The sequence below is a fragment of the Mytilus galloprovincialis genome, chromosome 5, assembly GCF_965363235.1.
Source record: "Mytilus galloprovincialis chromosome 5, xbMytGall1.hap1.1, whole genome shotgun sequence".
Taxonomy (NCBI): Eukaryota; Metazoa; Mollusca; class Bivalvia; order Mytilida; family Mytilidae; genus Mytilus; species Mytilus galloprovincialis.
In genome coordinates, this window is record NC_134842.1 from 67,436,132 (window position 1) to 67,453,570 (window position 17,439).

Consider the following 17,439-nt stretch of genomic DNA (forward strand, 5'->3'; position numbering starts at 1 on the left):
AACAATGAGGGAAAAAAATACTGGTACATTGTTTTATCAGTGATGCATTATTGACCATAGAACAGATTTGAATTAGAAATAATATTTTCAGCAGGCCTTACATGTCTTCGTCATTTAGTGTATGGATTTAGTAAAATGTAAATTTATATAATTGAACATGTTGAATACAAGTTTTGAAAATGACTGTACATTTCTTATATTGATTTAGTCTTTTTGTAAAAAAAAAAATGCAATAGATAAGATATTTTATATAGTAGTTAACAATAATCTCTTTATCCTTTATGTTTTTATCAAAATATTGCATTTATACTTATATGGTACATTCATTTTCAGTCATTATTGCCAAAAGATACAAATCTTCCTGATGATCTAAAGCATGCTACAAAACTTATCATTCAACCAACTGAAGGAGTAATAGGTAAGCTAGTAATTGATTATAATAGGGGAAAAGAAATTAACAAGTGTTTAAAAGGAAAGAACAACAAAAAGTACAAGGCACAATTAAAAAAAATAGAAACATGGAGAGGACAAAAGATTGCAAAAACTCAACGAATATAAAGACGGAATAATAATGCTGTCTTTTGAAAAGTTGCAACTAATGTTGGGATTTGGCTTTCACAACTGTTGTGTTCATGGCAACATTGTGTGGAGCCAGTAAATAATAATAACGATAATAATAAATTCTTTATTTAGAGAGACTAAACACAGTTAGTTATTTACTAATCTTCCTTGAGGCCCTCATATACAACACAAGTAAAAAAAATGATAATAAGACAAAAAAAGCAAACATATCAAATTTAAACACAATCACATAGTGCATTTGAGACCATTAAATTTACATTTGGTGGTTTAACCTGACACTATCATTTAAATTATACTCAAGATGACAAGGTTGCAGGGTAAACAGACAGTGTAAAAAACAACTAATTATTGTGCATTATGGAGTCTTGTGATCACAAAAAAAATGGGTTGTGTGGGATTTGGATGTTTCTTTATAAGTGCACTATAAATCATATTTTGTTTTTACCTGAATATATAATTTTTGCATTTACTTCTTTCAGCTGCTTCAGAATTGATTCGAATGTATCCAACACCTCCATCAAATAATTCAGAGATTTCACCTATATCATACCATGAAGCTATTGAAACATATGAAAGACCCATTATCAAGAAAGAAATTAATGTTCCCTCTATTGAAGAGTTCCTCAAGGTAAGTGTTGAGTTTCAAGACTAAACTTTCAATAATAAATCTCATTTCTAATTTTCTATTCCTCTTTACATAGGATAACTTACATTATTTTGTAAAACTAAGTGAATGACTTGACGTATTTTGTATAAAAAACAACAACAGTCCAATTTTATTTTTATATGACGAAAAAATCAGACTTGATTTCACTAAATAATTTACACAGAACTAGATAGTTTTGAACATCTTTTCATTATTTCACAAATTTCATGATTAGTGCAAGGTTGCTATTCAACTTGACCAGATCAAAATGATACTCTTAAAACCTAAACTTCTTGGCACTGATGGTCACAGGCAAGGGTTGATAAAAAAGATGCTGAGTTAATGAGATGCTTTTATCAGTGCCTAACCTACTGAGTGCTGAAACATCATAAAATGTACATGACACGGTCTGAACCAAAAACTTTTCCATCTACTAGTCCAGAAAGTAAATATCTATATTAACGAGATAGGGGCATCAGACTAGTGGCTTACAGTGCAGACTGATGCCACCATGAAATTACATGTTAAATTCAGAAAAAAAATGAAAGACAATTGTTGAAATTACTTCTTGAGATGGGTGCAATTTTCACAATGCCACTCATAGTACCATATCTATGGTTATATGAAACAGGCCCTTCATCATGTACAAAGAGTTGAGTTTTATGTTTGTGTGTGAAATAACCTGCTTTGTTGTGTAATTAACAGGATGTACCTAGTGTGTTCCAGCCACAAGAACAAGAAGAATTTGTCAGTTCAGAAAAATACTCAACAGTGACCCTACCTAGTAACAAACTGTCTCCTATTCACCACCCACCAGATTATAAAGCTTCTTGGCAGTTCCCTATGCCAATCATGGAGAAACCTCCACCTAACAGGTACTGAAACCTATCATATATATTATCTAATTGATTTCCACTTTCATGCAGCTGAATAGGCTAACTTATTTATTACTAAAATATGAAAATTGATTACAATTTCTGTAAGTTGCAGTAAATAAAAAAACAATATTTTCACATAAATGACACAAATTTATTTTCTACCAACTATAAAAAATTACACCAATTTTCAAGGATTGAGGAAAAACATTGCTTTTTGGATACTTGCAATTTTCACAAATTTGTGCATTCAAGCCTAGTTAAAATTGTACTTCATTAAAGACTTAACATTCTTGGTAAGAAATCTACTAAAATATGTATAATTGGAATAATAATTAATCCACTAATCCACTGATGGATTTGTAAAGTCATCATTTGAAAGATAGGTGAATGTCTATCATGTCTATGACACAGGAATATGGAATTGAATGAAGATCACAAACATTTAAAACTATCACACTATTAAATAGTGTTCAGCATAAGAGATACTTTCATACAAGTTGTGGGGTGACAATTGGAAAGCAAAGCTCTAAACCTGGGAAAATGATACATAAAAATATTTAATAAGTTCTCCTCATTCATATATTTCAGTACAAACATCATCATAGTACATGTAATTGAGGATTATAAGAATATTTGTAACTTTTATTTTGACAGCTACATTAACATACCGTCCATAGAGAATATTCCAAGCTTGCCATCACGTATGCCCTCCAGTGCAATAGAATCTTCGCCTGCAATGTTCCAGACCTCAAGTGTGGGACCACAAAGGACTCCAATGAGTTACGAACTGCAGTCCCCAGCATCAAATGCTTCGTCATATCTGAACAAAACCTTGAACTCTGTAGATAACCAGGGCACCAATAATCAAATTGCGGAGGTGCAAAGTTTGATCGTCAATATCTTGTTAATGGATTCTAGACTGAACGTGTTTAAAGATGCTAATTTTGATAGTTGTAATTTTTGTGTGTGTAACGGTAATATAAAAGGTGCTGATAGTGGGATCCTTATTGAGGATCCGTCTGGTGAGGCACAGTACAGTTGTACGTGTGGATTTAGTGCTATTCGCAATAGACGATTTGGAATTCATGCTGGATTATTTTACGAGGATGAGGTAGACATTACAGGTGTGAGAAACGATCGGTTAGACCGACGGAAACCTGGTCTGTTATCGTTAGAATTTAATGGTGAACATAAAGGGGACGATCCTAATAAGTCGGTGCTAGAGTTATTATTAGGACAGTTTACTGTGCCGTATCCTTCCTCATCCTCATCTCAACTCTTAATTAGACTTTCTATGAACACAGATACTTCATATGCAGCTATATCAGTAGATGATTTCCCACTTAGAGGTAAGTCTTCATTCTTATTTGATCTTCTGTACTGTAGATGATTTCCCACTTAAAGGTAAGTCTTCATTCTTATTTGATCTTCTGTACTGTAGATGATTTCCCACTTAGAGGTAAGTCTTCATTCTTATTTGATCTTCTGTACTGTAGATGATTTCCCACTTAGAGGTAAGTCTTCATTCTTATTTGATCTTCTGTACTGTAGATGATTTCCCACTTAAAGGTAAGTCTTCATTCTTATTTGATCTTTTGTACTGTAGATGATTTCCCACTTAAAGGTAAGTCTTCATTCTTATTTGATCTTCTGTACTGTAGATGTTTGAAATCTAAAACTTTTGAAAAAGAAGTAATATAATATTTTAATATACTTGTCCAGTCTTCACGCTTAACCACAAGTCCTACGACATTGGCGTGTTACAAATGTCAATTGCTTTCAGGCTTGTAAAAATCTTCTCTACAAACCAGCAAAATCCAATTCAATTTTTTTTTTTAATTGAGCTTCTGGCTTGTGATGACAAAAGTTCAATATGAAGTCTGCTTGTCTGATGGAACCAAGGTCTGTTTGACGTGTCAGGTGGTGACCCATGTTTTATGAACTCTGTAGTAATACTTGTCTTATTCAATACAGTGTTCCAGCTAGGCCGTTTTCAGAGGGCGCGGCGCCCGCCCTTTTCCGAGTGGCGCCCTGTGCCCTTTTTACAGTTTCCAGGGCGCCCTGCCTTTTTTGAAGATCGATTGCATATTAATTTGCGTATTGATATGATACGCTAATTACTAAATTTTACCTGGGGAAAAGATTATGACTTTGTTTACCACCCCAAGCTAATCAATGGTTACAACTGGTGTCATAATCTGTTGTTATAGGTAATCCGTTTATCAGATGGGTCATTAATGATCATCAACATTAATTCGTTCAAATAGAATCGGTCAGTCGGCAATTATCTTTGAAGAAATGTGCATACCACAACTTGGGCACAATTTGCGATGTTTACCGTAGTTTCATGGAAGAAACATAATGACAGAAAGTTGGAAAACCATTATAAACTCGTTGAAGACATTGTTTTACTTGTTTTCTGTAAAATAAACAGAAAATTCAGACGTATTTGTCATTGACTGCCTTCATTTTTGATACGAAAATAACAAAATCGGCCTCCATATTGTGATCATATTTACATCATATTTACGTACTGTTTATAATCCTCCAAAGAAGGAGCACACCCGAATAAAGAAAGATAACTCAATCTGATTTTTTTCCTAGCATTGAGTAACCCATTTACATATTCTAAAATGTGTCTCCATACTTCTTGCTTAAGAATATATATGTTTAGGTATTTATTTTGAGTTATGGGAAAAGTTAAAGAGGGTCTTAGTAGCAGTGTTGGTAGGGTGCCTTGGTCATCTTTTTCTGTATTCTTTATTTTTGATACTATTTTTCACTGTTGCTTTATATCCTAAAATTGTGAATTTACTGAGCACAGCTGTTTTGTGCTGTATTGCCATCAAGCACAGCAGGGGTAGAAAGGTGAAACTGGTAAAATGTGGTAGACCATAGAAACAGTATGAAACAGATCTTCTTTCAAAACATACTGCATATAAGGTTCAACTGTGCCAAGCAATGATAAAAAAATTTGTGTGACAAGCTGCTTGACAAGTTTTTCAGCCTTAAAAGTAGAAAGATAGAGTTCTATATGGGCTTAAGATGTTGTTCTTGTATAACCTGTGATTCAACGAATAAACACAAATGTTTGATTAACATCTTTTATTAAAATATGCCCTTTTTATATTATCATATCGCGCGTTAAATGCCCTTTTTCAGGATTGGCACCCTGCCCTTTTGAAAACCTAGCTGGAACACTGCAATAGTTAAGTAATCATTATCTTGTGTATTAATGTTGTTAGCAGTTATTGTTATACAATTATAGCACCTTCAAAGTGAGTCAAGTGACTATTAAAAAAATCCCTGCTTAGCTGAATCACCATGATTGTGTACAATATATATATATATATATTGTTATATTAAATCCTGTATCATATCTAATAAAATAATACCAACATCATGCAGGAAAATTCATATATACAGCCGATTTCATTGAGTGTGTAGAAATAGGTAGAATCCTTGGTCAGCTTGCTTGTTAGCTGATCTGTGAACTCATTAGGTTAGGCAAATTACCCTCATTTAAAAGTAGACTAGTCCGACAGATAACCAATCTTATCAGTCTGTAGGAATAGACTACTTCAAAAGGAGGGTAGTTTACCTTTAAAAACCTAATAATGACTTTACGGTTGAGCTAACAGGCAAGCTAACCAAGTATTTTACCTTTCCCTACACACTTAATGAAATCAGCTGTAACTCGTTTGCAGTCACAAATCTACCCTTTTACAGAGTTTATAATAAGTACAAAATTTGCTGGAAAGATTCAACCGTTTCTTGATTCTTATATTAATTTATTTTTTTGGTCAACATTAAGCATCTTAACAAATTTTACCAGAAGAACAGTATAGAATTGCAAAGTTAAAAAATCTATAAGCTTTTTTCTGCAATGTACAAGTGATGGTTCTGGACCACTGTTTCATCAGTTATCCTTATTTAGACATATTTAAAAGCCTTGGTCAGCATAGATCTTGTGTATTATAAGGAACAAAAATTGAAGTGTAGGACATAAAAAAAAGTCGGAACAAAATTATAGGAGTGACTCAGGTCAAACCATCAATATGTCGTAATGATTAACCCATGTTTTAAAAGAAAATACCACAAATATTTCATATGGCTTTGTAGGTATTTCATGAATAAGGTTCATACATGTATATATTAAGAAAACATCAAAATTGTATGCAAATTAGTAAATAATGATAAGAAACCTTAACCAAGATGATAAATATTGTATCTCTTCCTGAAACATGAAAATATGAATAAACAAGAATGTGTCCAAAGTACACGGATGCCCCACTCACACTATCATTTTCCATGTTCAATGGACCATGAAATTGGATAAAAAATATAATTAGGCATTAAAATTAGAAAGATAATATCATAGGGAACATGTGTACTAAGTTTCAAGTTGATTGGACTTCAACTTCATCAAAAACTACCTTGACCAAAAACTTTAACCTGAAAAACTTTAACCTGAAACATGCACTTTCATTTTCTATGTTCAGTGGACCGTGAAATTGGGGTCAAAAGTTTAATTTGGCTTTAAAATTAGAAAGATCATATCATAAGGAACATGTGTACTAAGTTTCAAGTTAATTGGACTTCAACTTCATCAAAAACTACCTTGACCAAAAACTTTAACCTGAAAAACTTTAACCTGAAACATGCACTTTCATTTTCTATGTTCAGTGGACCGTGAAATTGGGGTCAAAAGTTTAATTTGGCTTTAAAATTAGAAAGATCATATCATAAGGAACATGTGTACTAAGTTTCAAGTTGATTGGACTTCAACTTCATCAAAAACTACCTTGACCAAAAACTTTAACCTGAAAAACTTTAACCTGAAACATGCACTTTCATTTTCTATGTTCAGTGGACCGTGAAATTGGGGTCAAAAGTTTAATTTGGCTTTAAAATTAGAAAGATCATATCATAAGGAACATGTGTACTAAGTTTCAAGTTGATTGGACTTCAACTTCATCAAAAACTACCTTGACCAAAAACTTTAACCTGAAAAACTTTAACCTGAAACATGCACTTTCATTTTCTATGTTCAGTGGACCGTGAAATTGGGGTCAAAAGTTTAATTTGGCTTTAAAATTAGAAAGATCATATCATAAGGAACATGTGTACTAAGTTTCAAGTTGATTGGACTTCAACTTCATCATAAACTACCTCGACCAAAAACTTTAACCTGACATGGGACAGACGGACGAACGGACGAACGAACAGACGAACGAACAGACGGACGAACGGACGCACAGACCAGAAAACATAATGCCCCTACTACTATCGTAGACTGGGCATAAAAATATAAACAGCATCATTGCATATATGTTATTTAATTATAGGACCTATAAAACATTTATACAGGATATCAGTACTTGAAAATTTTATTGATTGTTTTTTTTGTTTTTTTTACAGATGGAAACGATGTTTCGTATACAGCTTTAGATCAAGGTCGGCAGGCTATGGAACACTGTTTACCAACTAAACTGAACGACGATGTGATGAAAACTACTTGTCTCCATAAATGGCAATTTTTACAAGGTAAAAAGTTTGTGTCTGAAGGTTGTCTAGAAATAAAATAAGATACATAATTCAAGCTAAGATAATAAAGTAAATGTAAAGTTTTAACATCATGTGTATTTTACTTTGTAACAGTAATGACACTGAAGTATTGTAGAAATGCAACTGCGCAAATAAATTTACAAGAACGTAATTCACTTCTTTTTGTTTGTTGTACAAATAAGATGAGAAGTCAAGTGATTGCATAGCAGAATCCTTATATGTTGTTTTCAAGTCTTAAGGGAAATCCAATTGATTCTCGTGGTACATTTGAGATGTGATTAGTCAATAGGAAATGGCTTATTAAGTAGTACACTGTTGTGGTATAATACTCAAGTGTTATTTCTGTTGAAATACATAAGTGTAAAACAGGATATAGGTTTTTCACAATAGTTTTGAGGGTGCATAGAAATTCAAATTTCTTAATTTGTGTAAGATTTAACATCAAAATTGATTGATGGAGAATAATACACTTCATGCATTTTACATAAGATTTGATTCAGCTTACATTACTGGAGTGGATTTCACAAAACTTATGACTAAGATTGGTTTTAAGTCATGAACAAATCAGTTTACCTATTATGCCTATGATCAATCTTAGGCGTAAGTTTTTTTATGAAATCGACTCCTGGTCTTTATTACAGAGATTAAGTCCATTTGATGCAGAATCATAGAAAGCAAATGTGTCCATAATACATAGATGCCCCACACACAATATCATTTCATATATTCAATGGGCCGTAAAATAGAGTTAAAACTAATTTGGCATTAAAATTAGAAAGATCATATCATAGGGAACATGTGTACTAAGTTTCAAGTTGATTTGACTTCAAGGGAAACACAGATCAAAAAACATATTGGGGCAAAAAATCCTAATTGACATGCACACAGATTACAAGTTAGAAGTCAGATTATGGCTATAAACAATTTGACTTTTGCTGTGCAGAAAAGAGCTCCTGAAATATCTTTGCAATTTAAAGTCTTCATGTTTGAATTTTAAACATGGCTATGTCATTCTTTAAAGATGATATTTCCTTACTAGGTGCTACTAAAATACCTCTCAATTCTCAAGACTCCCAACATCTGTTGAAGTCACTACAACCTATTTTGCAAGATGCAATACAGAACAAACGTGTGACAAGGTTGTGGGAACAGACGTTCAAATTAACAGGTCCTCTTACCTGGAAGGAATTTCACCAGCTGGCTGGTCGAGGTACGTATTTAAGTAATACTGGTTATAAATTGTAGTGAAATGGGTAGAGCATGTGTTTAAGTATGACATTCAAATGTTACTGTAACAAAAGATAAAGTACTAGTAAGGGCTATTCCAGAAAAAAATGTATTGGGGGGTTGGAAGGCACGTTGTATTAATAATACATGGGTGATGGGTATCCGAGCAAATTTTCACACTATAATGCACTATAATTCTCAATTACAATTGTCTGGGTGGTGGGTGCTGACAAAAACTGCCTTCCATACATTTTTTTCTGGAATAGCCCTAATGGAATTTTAAGGTTGAACATTCAAACAAAAGTATCAAAACAAACAGGAAAAAAGTTCTGTCATTTAGAATTATTTTTAGTGTAAATGTTGATACTGGAAGCAGAGTAATTTACTCTTTAGAAAAATCATGTTTAGAATTTAATGCACGATGATTGGGAATCAGCAATAATTCGTTTTCTTTACAAGTTCTAGTATTATATCAACAATAAAGTTTGTTGTAGTTTCTGTAGTGTTTATAAATCCTGTTGTATCTCTCATATTAAGGTGATGAATCAAAATTATGCATAAATTTATGAATTAACTGTATACATGATATTTTGCCAGTTGGATATAAAAAAAAGTGGTTGAAATAATAGCGAGAGTGATATTGTTCATATTCTTTGAAGATGATGTACATGTGTACTTTCAACTTAAAAATTCAAAGATGATTTTTTTTTAAAAACAACTCAAAATGTAAACCAAACTAAATTTAAAAGTTCAGAATATCTTACTTTGACTTATTACAACAATTTTGGATATTAGCATTGGTATATTATCAGAAGACAATACCTGAAAGAATATTTACAAATGGGAATAGCAGTTTTTAAAAAAATAAAATCACAAATGAAAGCATTGCAATATACATGTACATGATATACATGTTATTAGATTGTGTGAACATTGTATTTTATATTTTCAGGTTCCGAAGAGAATTCTTCTCCTCAACCTATACCTGCATTATTAGTGGGTCACGACAAAGACTGGCTGTCAGTGTCGCCATACTCGCTTAGATTCTGGGTAAGTCAACTGTTTAAGTTAATGATGTTGAAGACTAAGCTTAATGGTTATATTATTGAAGATTTTGGAATTCAAATAAAGCCTGCATCTTAAAAGAAAATTCATTTAGCTTCATAATCAATTTATGTATTTATTGAGGATAAAATTCAATATCTGTTGGGGTTTTTTTTTGCAGGAAAAACAGTTCATGGAACCTTATGGCAAACAAAGAGATATTGCCTATGTTGTTTTAGCTCCAGATAATAATTATGTGATAGACTATGTCAAAATATTCTTTCAAGAACTCAGTAATGTGTATGAACTCTGTCGGTTAGGACGTCATGCTCCATTTGCCAAAAAGCTTCGTGATGGAATCATGAGAATTGGTAAAAAGCAGGCAGCTTCTAAATCTGGTGACGAGGTTGAGGAAGAATTCTTCAAACATATAGGTATGTAGAAGAGAAATAGTTGGTAACCAAATTTTATTTTTATTCTGATGACTGTTCCAGAAAACGCTATGTCCTCCCAAGGGGACAGCACTTTTTTAACCCCAATCACCCACAGAAATAAAAAAGAATTAGAATAACATAGGTATAGGAAGATGTGACATGAGTGTCAATGAGACAACTCTCCATCCAAGTAACAATTTATATAAGTAAACCATTATAGGTCAAGGTACGGCCTTCAAAACGGAGCCTTGGCCTTTAGCTATTAAGGGCCCCAAAAATTACAAGTGTAAAACCATTTAAACGGGAAAACAATACTAATTTGCATTTTGATAATTCAAATACAACCACCCATATTAAATTTTAATAAATTGCCTTCCCTGAGGGTGATATAGTATTTTCTGGAATAGCCTTGAGAGCACACGAAATTAAAGTTTTAAATCTGAAAAAAAATATGATTCTAAAAACCTATGGTGATAACTGAATTTTCTTGATGTAGATGAGAGATAATATAGTTATTAAATACTTCCTGTGGAAATGTCAACTAAATCATGATTTTTGTAGGACATACATGTAAATTTTATAACTTGCTTTTCCCATAAATAAACAGGGAAAGAAGGGTTGTACATGTTGTATGGGGAAAAATATGATAGTTTATTCTTGCTTTGTTTAACAGTCTGGTCTGTAGTTAAAACAAATAGATGTTGTACTCAAACCAAATCAATAACTTTATAATTATTATGATTTTTCTATGATAGAAAAAACTCACAAAGCATTTGGTAAAGGAGACAGCTTGTAAAACATTGTACTTTGGTTTACAAGAGTAAATATATATAAATTTATGTGTAAAAAAAATTTGCCTTAATGTTAACCTTGAATTTAATTATAGGTGAATCTCCAATTACAAATAAATTGAGGCTGTATGCTCAAGTGTGTAGTTCCTGGTTAGGTAAGTATCTACACAACATAAGCCAATGTAATATAAATGAAGAATTGTTGATTTTACATGGGATATATCAGTTGTTCTTAAATATAAAAAAGTTCAACATTAATTTAAAATGTATTGAAGCCATACAACTGAATAATTTCAAATAGAGATTAAAAATAACTCAAAACTAACTGTAAGGGGGAGGAGGTCAGAAGGTACTGTTGATTTAACCCTGCCATGAATAAAATTTTAGTTTTCATATCATTATTAAGGCCTTCTGGTGTAAGATAACCTCCACTTATCAAATTTTTATAAAATTGCCTTACAACCGTATTTTTATTGTTCATATATATCAGCTAGTTATATAAAGGTCTTAGTCAATCAGGAAAAATTAAATGTCATAGTCATGAATTGGAACTTGCATACTTGCAATGTACATTGAACACTTTAGTAATAGAAAAACAAAGGATATGGGATATCCATCCATAACACAAACAGCAAAACAAACACACAAAAAACAAACAAACATTGCTTTTATTGCTGTTCTTCGCCATGTTTATTTCATACATACATAATTTTATGTATATACTGAAAATGCCTACTATGCTGTTATTTTATTGAATTTATTTTTGTTTTTCCCAGCTCCACTTCTTGGGCAGCAGACGTTGGACAACTCTGTTTTTGAACCCAACACAAACTACAGGGCAGGGTATAAACCATGTGAGCCTATGCCACCGACCAACACTGAGCATGTGTTCACTGTACCTCCACCTACTACGACTAGTGAAGACAATAAAGGTAGGCTAATATCTTGTCAAATATAGGTTTTACGTAATAGGGACTGGACTCGTAACATTCATTTTGAAGAAAAAATAGTCCCAAGTTCAGTCATTTCTTAAAAGTTTTTTTGGGTTTTGCACACTGTCTATCTGTCAGTCTGGCAAATCAGTTTTCCACTATTTTTCTTATTATTATTCAATACATATTGAATGTAAAGTAAAAGAAAGAATTTATTATTTTGTAGAAAACACTCAAACTTCTGAAAAAGACAACTTGAGAGACCAAAGTCTACATGAAAATGATAGAGAGAAACCTGTGGAGTGTCCAGCATTGGTTGTGTATATAGTAGATCCTTTCAGCTATGGTCAGAACTGTGAAGGGGAATCTGATATGGACAGAATCATCAAGATAGGGCTTCTCAAGTGTTATCTACAACTTGTCAAATCTCTCCCAGAAAATTTACAGCAAAATATTAATTTACAGGTAAGATTAACTCTCAGTTTGGTATGGAATAGTTGTCTTATGTATTTCCATGTCATCTCCTTTTTAAATACATGTGAATTGTATGAAAAAAAATGTTGTAAAAGAAAAAAAGTTCTCTGTGATTTTCAAAAAAAACCATCTGTATATGGACATAGTATGTGATACTATTTTGATCGTATTACCCAACTCAGTGATTTCGATACAAAATTTAATTAAATGTTCATGACTACATGCTGTTTGATAAGTTATATTAGTTGAAACCAATTTTTGATGGATCAAGGAATTATTGTATTTTCTTTGAATATTGTTTTTATCAAATTCTGTTATCAAACCAAGAGGAAATTCGATTTTTTTATGAACACTTCAAAGACTCATTTTAACATTGACATATTTGAACTTGCAATGTAATTGTATATATGCTTTCTATTTTCAGATCATTCCATTACATACTGTGTTAGAGAGTACAGAGGGAGGCAGTAACATGCAACAGTTAAAGGCAATATCGTTTTCTGTGTTCACAGCCTGTCGATGGATTTCCTCACACAATGTATTGGGTCGGTCGTTGACAGGGTTTGGGCCAGCATCAGCTGCTGAGATGTTCCTTAAAAAGAAAGAAGTAAGTGAAGATTTGTGTTGATATGTTTTATGAATTATCTGTAATAGTATGTTTTCTGGCCTCTGCCACCATACATTATCTATCTGTTCTGTATTAGATTCTGATTGATGTAGTTTAATACCATGAACTTGAAAAAATAGTAGGATAGTGCATTATGATGTGAACTTTTATGTTGAGGGATGCCTTTTGTTCTGGTTAGGGCTTTTCCAGAATTAATTGTTAGGGCGGGAGGAAGGCACTGTTTTTAAAAGTTGATGGGTGGTGGTTATTTAAGGAAGATTGCTTGAACATTTAAACATGTTAAATGAATATCAAAATAAAATGTATGCATGGTGGAGTGAAATAAAAGATGACTTCCTTTCCCCCCCTCCCCATACATTTATTTTTGGAACAGCCCTTAGCATATGTAAGTTCTCAGTTGACTGGTGGACTAGTAATATAAATTTTACTATGACTTTTGGAATTGATCAGATAAGATGTTTCAAGTGAGTTCAGAGCCTCTGTAATTAATCTGCATATAAAATATATATGTATAAGTATAAGTAAGTAATAATGTACATTTCTTTTGATTAGGATAAGAAAATGAAACTGTACAGTCCTCCGTTTGTGATAGCTCCCACCAAAGACAAACAAGCTCTGCTGGCAGAGTGTCATGGGGAGAAGTTGGAGAGGAGCAATGTCCTGTACTTTTCTTACTGTCTGTCCGAGGACCAGCGGTGGTTACTAGTTGCCTGTACAGACGAGAATGGGGAACTGATGGAGACAGCCACTATCAACATTGAAATTCCAAACAGGTATTCATATTTTTATGCCCCACCTACAACAGTAGAGGGGCATTATGTTTTCTGGTCTGTGCGACCGCTCGTTTGTCTGTCTGTCCCGCTATAGGTTACAGTTTTTTGGTAACCATCAAAGGTAGTTTTTGATGAAGTTGAATTCCAATCAACTTCAAACTTAGTACACATGTTCCTTATGATATGATCTTTCTTATTTTAATGCCGAATTAGAATTTTTTCCCCTCATGGTCCACTGAACATAGAAAATGGTAGTGCGAGTGGGCCATCAGTGTACTGGGGACACATTCTTGTTTACATTATGTTTTGAATTAGTATTTAGAAAAATTAAGTTAAATATGAAAGCAAATTTACAGGTTACCTAAAATTATAATTTTGATGTATATAGAAAAAGAAAATAAAGTGTAGCCTTCAACAATAATAAGCATGTTTATTTGGTCAAGTGTTATTTTCAGTAATTATTATTATTTTTTAATTGTTATAAATTGTTAATTATTCAGAAATTGTTGTAAACACTCAAAAAAAAATCCACTGAGATAAAATATATGTATGTTCTATCAAATGTCCATGATGTCTTTATTAGTATTTCATGCTGTTCTTGATCAATAAAGAAATATATTTTCTTATTTTTTGATGTAGAAATCGAAGGAAAAAAGCTTCGGCAAGAAAAATTGGTCTGAAAAAATTGTGGGATTTTATATTGGGTGTAGTTACCATGACAACCATTCCTAGCAGGCTAGTGATTGGAAGATTTGGTAGAATGGGCCATGGTGAATTAAAAGGTAAGTTATTGTATTTCTTATGTTTATTTCAAGGGAAAATTTTAAAAGATTATGAGATTCCAGTACAGGTTAAATACCTATATATTTCAGTATGGATGTGTAAAGTTGTCATTATTATATTTTTGTAACACTATATTTTTGAAGCGTCATATATATGTAAATTGAAAGTGCAATAGCTACCAACATAATTTAAGAAATTGACTGAATTGCCCACCACTGGCAAATTTCAAATTGGTAATGCTTTAAAAAAAAACAAAAACTTGCCACAACCTATTTTCAGAAAAAAGAACATTAGAGTTATTTTTATTGTGTGGCATTTTGTATATTGTTATTATACCCTTGTTTCTATTTGATTGTGAGTGCAGCTTTCATAAAATATGATAATTTGTTAAATGTTTGACTGCAGATCAGTGGTTGTGATTTTCATTCAGCGCATATAGCTTACTGTATAATATTAGTAAAAATATTTTCATGTAAGCAAGTTATAATAATGTATTTGAAATGTTTTCCAGGTTGGTCAGGACTGTTGAGTAAGAAGAACATTGTAAAATCTATGAGACGTATCAAAGATCTTTGTCCTAACGTGTGTTCCCATTTATCAAACAGTTCTTCAGAAATTCCAGGCATTCTTAGTGTGTGTCTGATATCTCTGGAATCTCATTCATCATTCCAAGTTTTAGCCGATGCCGTTAAGGCGGAGGAGAAGATGAGTAGTAATTGTCCGTTACAAACTCCACAAGATGCATCCTGTACACATATTCTAGTCTTTCCAATTTCTGCCAATGCACAGGTAAGTCAGTTAAGAGTATAATGGAGAAATTTTCCTAGATGAATCAGATATATTATTTCATTAAATTAGGAAAAAGTAGTTTGTTCCTACGGGCTGACCTTAAAACAGTACAAATGTAAATTAGTCGTCCATTACTTGTGTGTCCTGTTTATATAATTGGGTAGAGAAAGAATGAAGACAGTTTGTTTTTAGTGAAAAAAATGATGTTAAAGATGCCAATTATTTAAGCAAATGCTTGTTATGAAGATTAAAAGTTTGATACTTTGACCCTCTACAAGTCTTGTACACCAACAGGAAAAAAATAGCATTGAAAAAAAAAATAATTTTGTTTATGCACATGTATAATTGTATTGAATATTCTGTTCAATCAAAAAAATATGAAACCTTTCCTATTATTTATTTTGCAGGCTAATTCTCAGAGTGTTATGCCAGATACTGGAGTATCGTTAGGCCTAGGGAATATTGAAGATGTCATGGACGATGATAACATTCTGTCAGGTTTACATGATGATTTCAAAATGGACAATGATATAAATGATGGATTTCTGTTTAATGTTTTTGAAGAAATTACAAACTCCCCCAATACTTTGCTTCCAGGAGGGAACAACTCTAACCCAGGGTCACCAACAGATAATGGCAGACATTCATTGTCCGCCATGAATGGTTCTACCTCAGTAAGTCTATAGTACTTTTTTTGACAAGTGAAATTTATTTCAGATATATTTTCTGCTTCTGCTTAAAATTGCAGTTATTTCAGATACATTTTCTGCTATAAATTGCTTGAAATTGCCAGTTAAATGAATTACCAGGCCATATTAAGTTAATTATTTGCTTTCATTTTTGTTCTCATATATTGTTAAGGTCAATACAAATTGATTGCGGACTAAAACATACTGAAATGTTGATTTTAATTTTTTTTGCCTTTTTGACACTTTTAAGAAGAAAAAAAGTCATTTGTCATCTTTGAATACCACATCTTTTCAAAGTACATTTTTTGAAAATTTAAATATTAATGCCTATGCACACTTATGGCTTGGAAAAATACAAATAAAGAAATGTAAGATTCTGTGCTGCCAGATGGGAATAAAATTTTAGATATTCTTATGATTAATGGTGATGTAATATATATAATATTCCTTGTTCTCGGTAAGATGATGCACAAAAGTTACGAAAACAGTACCTTACATAAATAGCTTTTACTGATTTGATTGTAAATCAAGTAAATGAGACAATAGGCACATTGTAATATGGACATAGTTTTGGCTGTTTTGTTTTGCATAGCATTTCTGTGGGTATTTATCAATGATATATTAAAATTGGTGTTGTATGAGTATTGTTGAGTGAAGGATTTATTGATGTTAAAATGTTTATAGCAGGAAAATTTAAAAATGATTAAATCTTAACTTCTTCTACAGTTGTCATGTTTGTTTTGTTTTAGAATTCCCAGGAATTAGATCCTCAAGATGAACAGCCAAATTTATTACAGCAGCCTCTTGCAATGGGATATATTGTCTCCACAGCAGATTCTGGACCTCTTCCAAAATGGTTCTGGTCAGCATGTCCAGAAAGCGAGTATCACAAACCATATACATTCAAAGTAAGTTGTTTTTCGCTTTAATGTGATTGGAGGTTGTATGTTGTTGATGAGTTGCTGTCCAATTGATTTAAACCCAAATCTCCAGTTACCCGGTATTCATATATTTGTTTGTCTGATTATTTGAGGGAAAAGTATGAAAAAGCCGAACATGCAGATTGTATCTGGAAAAAAATCAATGCTATGATAATATTTTACAATCAACCTTTATATTGAATATTGGACAGATGTGTTGGTGTTAAACATCCTTTAACAAATATTACATACATATCAAGTCAAAAACTTGGTATGATGCA

General features: G+C 32.3%; 1 protein-coding gene across 1 annotated transcript in view; it reads left to right on the forward strand.

Moving 5' to 3' along the window:
• Positions 1–17,439, forward strand: part of LOC143076282 (mediator of RNA polymerase II transcription subunit 13-like) — a 37,654-nt gene that overhangs the window by 14,915 nt on the left and 5,300 nt on the right. Inside the window, exons 13-29 of the mRNA XM_076252014.1 lie at positions 334–418; positions 1,062–1,210; positions 1,934–2,103; positions 2,761–3,455; positions 7,528–7,653; positions 8,714–8,884; positions 9,854–9,951; positions 10,127–10,379; positions 11,266–11,325; positions 11,947–12,102; positions 12,329–12,567; positions 13,001–13,183; positions 13,757–13,977; positions 14,617–14,759; positions 15,272–15,549; positions 15,957–16,223; positions 16,988–17,146. Of these exons, the coding sequence (XP_076108129.1) occupies positions 334–418; positions 1,062–1,210; positions 1,934–2,103; positions 2,761–3,455; positions 7,528–7,653; positions 8,714–8,884; positions 9,854–9,951; positions 10,127–10,379; positions 11,266–11,325; positions 11,947–12,102; positions 12,329–12,567; positions 13,001–13,183; positions 13,757–13,977; positions 14,617–14,759; positions 15,272–15,549; positions 15,957–16,223; positions 16,988–17,146 (3,453 nt within the window). The remainder of the gene's footprint in view (positions 1–333; positions 419–1,061; positions 1,211–1,933; positions 2,104–2,760; positions 3,456–7,527; positions 7,654–8,713; positions 8,885–9,853; positions 9,952–10,126; positions 10,380–11,265; positions 11,326–11,946; positions 12,103–12,328; positions 12,568–13,000; positions 13,184–13,756; positions 13,978–14,616; positions 14,760–15,271; positions 15,550–15,956; positions 16,224–16,987; positions 17,147–17,439) is intronic.